Source organism: Macrobrachium nipponense, chromosome 33 (assembly GCF_015104395.2).
Source record: "Macrobrachium nipponense isolate FS-2020 chromosome 33, ASM1510439v2, whole genome shotgun sequence".
Taxonomy (NCBI): Eukaryota; Metazoa; Arthropoda; class Malacostraca; order Decapoda; family Palaemonidae; genus Macrobrachium; species Macrobrachium nipponense.
Genome location: NC_087219.1, coordinates 37,135,777 through 37,145,132, shown reverse-complemented (window position 1 = coordinate 37,145,132; position 9,356 = coordinate 37,135,777). Strand labels below are relative to the sequence as shown.

General features: G+C 41.0%; 1 protein-coding gene across 1 annotated transcript in view; it reads left to right on the top strand.

Moving 5' to 3' along the window:
- The first annotated feature begins 5,186 nt into the window (after positions 1-5,186).
- Positions 5,187-9,356, top strand: part of LOC135202837 (uncharacterized) — a 48,049-nt gene continuing 43,879 nt past the window's right edge. Inside the window, exons 1-2 of the mRNA XM_064232296.1 lie at positions 5,187-5,504; positions 6,235-6,812. Coding sequence (XP_064088366.1) covers positions 5,187-5,504; positions 6,235-6,812 — 896 coding nt within the window. The remainder of the gene's footprint in view (positions 5,505-6,234; positions 6,813-9,356) is intronic.

Sequence of the window (9,356 nt, the reverse complement as noted above, 5' to 3'; positions counted from 1 at the left end):
ACATTTCAGAGATTTTCTTATTATTTTTTTCCTTCATTTATATTACTTAAGTATCTTTTATTTGGCAATATATTTATATATAATATATATTTATATATACAATAATATTATAGAATATATATATACATATATATTATATATATAAATAAATAAATATGTGTGTGTGTGTGTGTGTGTATTTGTATGTCGAGTCCAAGACGAATGCAGTTACTTAATAAATAATATTTCTCTACGCAAAGGAGAGAGAGAGAGAGAGAGAGAGAGAGAGAGAGAGAGAGAGAGAGAGAGACTTCCTAGATATTATTATTATTATTATTATTATTATTATTATTATTATTATTATTATTATTATTATTAAACACAATAGCCATCTTGATGCCATTCTGTTTAATGAAGTTAGTTTGAGAGGGGTCTTTTAACGAGATATTATTATTATAATAATTATTTTGGAAAAATACCCTCTTTTAGGCAAATACTGTGAGTAACTGGCCAATATTCATATTGGGAATTTTCAAAAAATTATAAATGCTAAGGTAATATTTTATTAAAACAGGATATCAGGTCCAGGTCAAGCAGGGGTCGTCGTCATTGCTGGTATCATTCCGTAGGCGTAGTTCAGTTCGGGGCCGGGGTCGTCTTCTGTTTAAGGGCTGGTATTGGTGCTGGTATAGCTGGTATCACGTGACGTTTCGACCTTTTCGCAGGTCATCTTCGGATGAGTCGGTTGAAGAGACTGTAGCAAGAAATGTTGTTGTTGCTGTTAGCAAGAAAGTCTGTGGGGCGGTATTTATAGCGGCTCGGACCTAGAGTTGCATTGCCGAGGCAAATACGTCGGTATGACCTCCATGCGTTTCTCCAAGCGAATCTCCTGCCACGCTCAAGAAGGAGCCATATTCAACCACGCCAGGACTGCTCATAACAAACGGATAAAGAGAAATGATGTTATCCCTAATATCAAAATAATAGACCAGACAATGGATCCCCGACGTCTGCACCTCCTAGAAGCCCTCCATATAGGTAAAGAGAAACCAAATCTTATAATCACCCAAGAAATGTTTCTCCTTCCCAAAGCCGCCCGGAGAGCAGCGAACGACCCCCTGACAATACAAGATAATCAGGAGCCCCCACGGGATGATAGGATTCCTGCTACGGACGGAATTCCTGTCGTTCATCCCCAGGCACACTACTGTGCGCTCTTACGAGAGAATCCCCGAGACCTTCGAGGCGAGATCCACGACTTCGCCCAAGACCGGCCCGACCAATGAGAATGCAACTCTAGGTCCGAGCCGCTATAAATACCGCCCCACAAGCTTCTTTCAAGATTTCAAGCTTGCACTGCTCGGTGACAAGCCAATTACCTTGCAGTATCTCTGCAGAAACCCCCTGCATTTTAACCTTGCTGATTCACAGTCGGTGCACTAAGTTAAGGGGAATAAGACTTGAGAGAGCTCTCTCACGATTTTATAAGTGATTCAGTGACTCCTTTTACCTGTCTTTCTCTCTTAACATAACCTTCTCACACTAACACTGTCTCTCTTGTGGAAAATTTGCTAGCCCTTGAGGTCTAAAACTCCAATAGAAGCAAGACTCAAGAGACAAAACTTTCTACTGTCGCAATACTATATTGCAAGTAGCACAGGAAACCATAGGCTGGCGCCTTCCATAAGCCAGATTTCAAGTTAACTGAAAACATACAAGCCCTTCAGGCAACATAACAAAACTGCAAAAAACACAATCAATCACTCATCCACCCATACCCCTCACAATATCCTAGACCCTCTCTACAGACATGGAATCCTCAACCCCAACTTCTCCTACCATATCACAAAATCAGCCAGACATCACCCATGACGATTCCTTAGCCCCCATCACATACTTGACACCGACCAGAAGACGGAATAGATCAGGCACCAAGCTCCACCACAGACGAATATGTGACACAGAGACCGTGGATTCACTCTCTCCTAGATAACTCTCCCCTAGATAGCACGGACGACAAACCCGCACACTCAGAAGAACATCCCACCCACCGTTTCCCTCCCCCCCTGGACAGCTCTGACACAGAACAAGACGACCTTTCACAAGACAATGCCGACTTTAAAGTTGTATGCAATAGGAGGAAAATAAAGAAAACACCAGAAAACACAGACACTCACTTAAACATGCAATCAGTTACTGAATTCCCCCCACTACTGAAATTCAGACCGATATAACAACAAGGAGAATCAACTTATGCATCAATATTAGCCATTGAAAATAGACACAAAGACATCACGTTCCATGCACGATCAAACCGAACAGGACAATTTAATTCTCATACCTGCTGACAAACACGCCAAAGACGTACTAAGAAATGACAAACAATGTAAAACGCTTGACCCAAATGACAGAACACAGAAAGTACTCATCTGCAGATACCCCACAAACCTTCCAATCGACCCCATAAAAAAGCTCACCTTTGTCATAGACGCCACCCGATGCACAAACAAAGCAGGAGAACCGACACGAAAAGTTCTAGTGACGTTCCAGGGAAAAAGGCCTACCGAGGTAGACATACCAATATGGGGAAAATTCCCACAGAAGAATTCACCCCAGAGCCACTAAGGTGTTTTAAGTGTCAATGCTTTGGACACCATCAAAGAGAATACAGCTACAAACATATATGTGGGATTTGCAGTGGAAAACCCCCAACACAAGATTGCATAGACCGATACAAAAGGAAAGAGAGGACAATAGCAAAATGCCTAAATTGCAAGGAGCAGCATCACGCCTGGTATAAGGGCTGCCTGGAGAGACTAAGGAGGATTTGGTGAATGAAAGGCCAGAACCCTCAGACCACCACCACAACATTGCAACAGCAAATCTACCAACACACACCACAACACAAACTGCCCCCACAACACACATCACACCCTCAATACCTACCACAACAAAACCCACCCCCAAAACAAACATCAGATCCTCAACACCCACCAGAATACAACCCACCTCCACAACAACAACAACACCCACAGCAACACAGAGACCCAGTCCAAGACCTCAGATATGGCCAACAGAGACCCCCCACCAGGCAAAGGCACAATCACCTACACAACAACCACAACAAGACCAACAAAAGAACACAAACCACAGGGACCCCAGACAGACACAAAACCAAGCTACAAACAACACGCCCACAACGGCCTCAAACCCCATGTCCTTCTACTCCACATCAATTCCGAAAACACCCCTACTTCCCACCCTATCCAATCACATGAACACACCCCCCACCCCCAACTTCACCTGTGACGGTAGTACCAGTGCTGAAAGTCAGCACAACGCCACAGAGCACGCACCAAAGAAAGGCTCCTACCTCTTCACTCATGATAAGTTCAGGAGAGAAGTAGAGAAAATTGTAAGGGCAATCGTTCATCAATTATTTCCAGGCGTAAGCCTAACAGCTGACATCAGGAAACAGATCTTATCTCTGGCATCTTAAGATGGAAGAGAACAATCAACATCAAACACGCCCCCAGAACACTGAAGACAATTCATACACTAGCCTAAAAATATTACAATGGAATATAAATAGTGCCAACTCAAAATATGCCATACTACAATCCAAAGTACTCTCAGAAAGACACGACGTCATCCTGCTACAGGAAACACTAATCAGGGAAAACAACAACTTCACACTCAAACGGTACACAGTTTATAAAACTCCATGTACAGATGCAAACAGAGGGCTGATCACCCTAATAAAAACAACAATTCCCTCTGAAAAAATAAGAAACATAAACTGTGGGGATAGGATTGAGACACTAAGTGTCCTCATAAGACTAGTAAACACGTCACTCACCATAGACAATATCTACAAAGGGCATGATAAAATCTTTGAAGGAGAGAACCTCTTCAGTGCAGCCTCCAGCGCAAACACCTTATTTGCAGGAGATTTCAATGCACACCACCCATGCTTACAGTCGAGACAACACACAAATGCAGCAGGCAGACACATACACATTTTAATGGAAGAATTTCCTGACGTTGCACTACTAAATGATACAAGTGATGCAACACACCTACAAGTTGGCAGGCTAGACTTAAGCTTCATAACTGGAAACCTAAAAGAAGACAGCACATGGCGAGTGCACCCAACACTAACCAGTGATCACTTTGCAACCAAAACAAAACTAAAGATAATGAAAATTCCCCCACCACCACCCCCTCCGGCAGGATGGAGACCAGACCTAGCAAACTGGCCAACATTTCAAAACCATATGAACACATGGGCAACACAGTACATTCAAAATCCAGCCCTTAATATAAACACACTCCAACAGGATTTTGTAGAGAGCCTGCACAAAGCAGCAAACATCTCCATGCCAAAGAAAGCCTTTAGAACAAATGCAACCCCACACAAGGACAGCTGTTACTACAACTCTAGAATCAAAGAAATGAACTCAAGAGTAAACAGAATAAGGAAAATATTCAGAAGAAACCCCACCGATGAGTTGCACACTATCTTAAGAGAAGTCGTAAACCACGCCGCCCAAACTGCTAAGGAGGTTAGGCAGGAAAACTGGCTAAAATGGTGCTCAGAAACCACTCGACTGACGCCCATTGCGAAGCTGTTCAAGTGGTTCAACAAAGTATCAGGAAAGACCAGGCCAACACAAGCACACCATCCTCAAGCTGAAGCAAACAGACTAGCACAAGACTTTGCGGATAAGACCAAATCAATTCACCTACCACCAGCCACACGAGAAAGGCAAGTGGCACTTAATCCTGAAAGATGGAGAATCATCAATATAGCCTGCAAGAATTCTGATGACACGGACACACCATTCACAATGAAAGAACTGGACAAAGCCCTCCAAAAGGGAACAGACACAGCACCAGGAGCAGACATGATTACATACAGCATGTTAAAAAACATGGGAACTGCAGCAAAAACAGTGCATCTCCACATAATAAACAGAACATACACAGAGCAGATCAGACCCACACAATGGAATCAGCAAAACACACAACCAATTCCCAAACCAAAGGAGCCCGACTCCTACAGACCCATTTCTCTCATCAGCTGCACAGAAAAGACGGCAGAGAGAATGGTGTTAAACAGATTGCTATGGGAAACAGGACCCTTACACCACCGCTTATATGCCTACAAAGAGGGGATAGGCACACAGGAATGTCTAGCAGATGTGATGGCCACAATAGATAACAAGAAAGCAATCGTAGTATTTTTCGACCTAGAAAAAGCCTGCGAACTTGCCAGCGTGGCAGCCGTAGCTGACAAAGCAATTAAAGGCAACCTTCTAGCATGGGCCAAAGGATACATGCAAGACAGACAAGCCAGAGTTACCTTTCAAGGAGCAACGTCCAAATTCCTCAATCTGGAAAATGGAACACCTCATGGAGGAATACTCAGCCCCTTCCTCTTCAACATACTAATGGAGGAATTAGCCAACAGCAACTTGCCAAATGGAGTTGAAATATTCATATATGCAAATGATGTGTGCTTGGTCAGCACAGGCAGGCATAGAGCCCACCAAAACATGCAAATCACAATAACACAGATTGAAAACAAATGAACAGTCTTAGGACTAAAAATCAACACAGCAAAAACCAAGCAATGGCAATCAAACATAATACAGACCGAACCCAATACAATTCATGGGAGAACCCATCAAATGGGTAGACAACTTCATGTAAAGCAAAAAATCAAATGCAGACAAAACGCCATGAAAAGAATCACCTCGCTAAGGCAGGGAGCCGTATACCATGCCCTCAGAACTTTCTACACACAGACAATAAGATCAACAGTAGAGTATGCTGCACCAGTCCTCACCAATCTCACAAGTACTGAACAAAAAAGTTTTGAAGTAATCCAAAACAACGCTCTAAGACTCATTACAGGAGCACCAGTGTGGACCAACCTATGCATCCTGTGACATGAAATAAAACTACAATCACTGACGCATAGGATAGATCAGAGAAACACATCCATCCTGCTAAAATCCTTAAAAAATGTCAGAGACTGTCCACTCAAAAAGGAGATCAGGAAATGCATTAAGCTCCATGAAGAGCTAAACCCTCCCAAAACATATGCTGGCAACCTTCTAGATACACTGAGAAGAGTAGGCATGCAAAATCATGCTGCAGCCATCAGGGAAGACACCCCTTTCAGTGAATACACAGAACCAGCACCCTGGGAACCAGAACCCTTTAACACAAACTACACAATTCTTCCAGGAAGCATGCACCACCCAACAGCTAAAGCAAGCAGCACAAGAAGCAATACAGTTGACAACTGCCACAAACACATACTTTACAGATGGATCAGTAGATCTCAGCGTCCCAGCGGCAGCAGCAGGAGTCTACTCAACAACACTCAAAGGGAGCTGGAGGCTCTCTGACAATGCCTCCACACTACAGACAGAGCTGATAGCCATCGCCAAAGCACTGGAAGACTCCCAACACAGACTGGGTAACACTACAATACACAATGACTCAAAAGGAGCAATACAAGCCATCACAAAAGGCAAAGTGAAAGAAAACATCAAACTCCTAACGCGCATATGGGCACTGGCAAAACTCCACCAAAACAGAAACAGACAAATAACTCTCAAGTGGATCCCGAGCCATGTAGGAATACAAGGAAATGAGGAAGCAGATTCCCTGGCAAAAAGCAGGCTACACATAAACAATGTCAACATCAAAATCAACCACTCACTAAACCAACTAAAAAGCATAGTGGCAGCATACTGCCAAACACAAGAGGAAAGCAGAATCAGGAGAGCCATCTTCAGGGGCTCCAAGACTGCAAAATGGTATGTAGACACCACACAACTCCAACCACACAGCATACCGAAGAACATGGCACGAGCACTAGCGGTATTAATACATCGGCTAAGGTTTGGATACCAATGCACATGGCAAAGAATAGAAAGCAACCCTAAACCATGTAAATACTATGAAACAAATACAGAAGAACCACTGGAACACTATATATTACACCGCAAGAAGTGAAATACGTCCCCTGTATTGACTCCTTAGTCTTTGCATTGATTCCTAAGTAAAAAAAAAAAAAAGATTTGCAGATTATGTGCGTATTTGTCTGTGTGTGTAATATAAATAATATATACTATATATATATATATATATATATATATATATATATATATATATATATAGATATATATATTTATATTTATATTACACACACAGACAAATAAAATTGCGAATATAAGACCCGTATTGACTATATGAATATATATAATATATATTATATATATATTATATTATATTTATATTAATATATTTATATATATATATATATTTATATTTAATTACACACACAGACAAAATACGCACATAATCTGCAAATCTTTTTTTTTTTTTTACTTAGGAATCAATGCAAAGACTAAGGAGTCAATACAGGGGACGTATTTCACTTCTTGTTTTTAAAACCGAATTAAGTTAATGCTGCAAATACGGTAAAATTGCGAATATAAGAACCCGTATTGACTATATGAATTCCAAAGGGGACGTTATGTGAACATAAATTCCTGACTAGACTTTATTTTAATGATTGGTTAAAGTAAATAATAAAAAAACTTATACAGGCCTTGATCGCCTTTCGCTTACGTTGGAGAAGCTTGTCACATTTGGAGGGGACGGGGGTTGTAGGTAGATGGGTAAAGGAGGGGGAGGGGACTGTAGGAAGATGGTTAGGGAGAGGGTAAGGGGTTGTAGGTAGATGGTAGGGAGGGGGAGGGGGTTTTCGATAGATCGGTAGGGAGGGGGTGTAGGTAAATGGGTAGGGAAGGGGAGTGAGGTTCTAGGTAGATAGGTTAGGAAGAGGACGGGGTAGGGTGGGGGGAGACAGGTAAGGAGGGGGGGTTGTAGGTATATGGGTTAGGGGGGGAGGGCTGTAGGTAGTAAGGTAGGGAGGGGTATCTACCGAGATTTTATATTTTTACTCTCTCTGCTCCTTGAGGATGCAAAAGTATATTTTTATTTCGTTTATTTGTCTATTTGTTTCGTCTGTTTTGCTATTAATTTCAACGAGAGATCACTCCCTAACCCCCTCTGGCATCTTGTAAATGCAATTCAATTCGGATTTTCCACAGAGTGATCGCTGCGGAGAGGAATCGAGTCGAAGGTTAAAGGTCGCCTTGCTCTATCTCTTCATCTTTTCCCTTATGTTGATTTGCCCTGGTCACTTTGTTTCGGGCGAATTTCATCATTCTTCGTGCATAGACAACCCGTGAAATTCCGTGAAGAGTATTTTGTATCAATTTTCTTTTACTCAGAATGAATATTATTTATAGTTTTGTTCTTTATTGTTTTTATAAAGGTTATATATTGTTTTTTTCTTTTATTATTTCAATAAATATGTGTTGTTTTGTTAACTATTTTGATCCTTAGAAAGATGTCTCAAGTATTCATATTTTTGCTTTCATTGTAATTACATTCTTTTCTGCGCCTCTTCTTGGCTTTCTTTATTCCTATCTTTTAGTTTGGTGCATATCATCGTTTTATCTATTTCAGATTGGTATTTCTATGATAGAATTTTCTGTCCTGTGCACAGTAATTTTTTTTTACTCCAGTGGACAAAATGCATTAACTTTTTCGAATGCAAAAGTCGCTTGCCTTCGGTTGTATCCGCTTCTCTCTCTCTCTCTCTCTCTCTCTCTCTCTCTCTCTCTCTCTCTCTCTCTCTCTCTCACACACACACACAACATTTATCCGTTTATATCCTGTCGTTTATTATTTAACATTGCTTCGATGAGGTCACTTTTATTCTCTTTTCAAAAAAAAAACCTCAAGTTCCCTCAGTGAAATAACTCATCTTCAAATTGCGAAAACAGTATATTTCATTGAGAAGATCATTGCATGAAGAGTTGTTTAAACAATACAGGTGATTGTTGCATTACTGATTTTGAATAAGAGTGTCAAAAAAGGAAGTAATAAACGTTCCATCTTAGTGGAATAATAAGGACATGCATATCACACAATATTAAGGGTTGTATGCCAGTTTAGGAAATACAATGGATGTAGCTTTAAACAAAATATAGAAACAAAAGTAAAATGAATAAGAAAATTACCGAGGAAGCATTGTGTTAGCATCAGCAAAGTATATCAGTGGAGACCTTGAAGAGTTTTCCATGGAAGACGTCCAGTAGACGCTGGAAAATATTTTGGCAAGCCTGGAACAAAGAAACTAATGTGTATCCTCATCAACAACCATCAAGAATAAGATCTCTGGGTCTCTTTCTTTCTCTTTCTCTCTCTCCTTTTCTTCTTTTTCCAGCAGAATTCTGGAAAATATTTTCCAATGCCTCGCTGCACAGAATCCTTTTTTCCTCTCT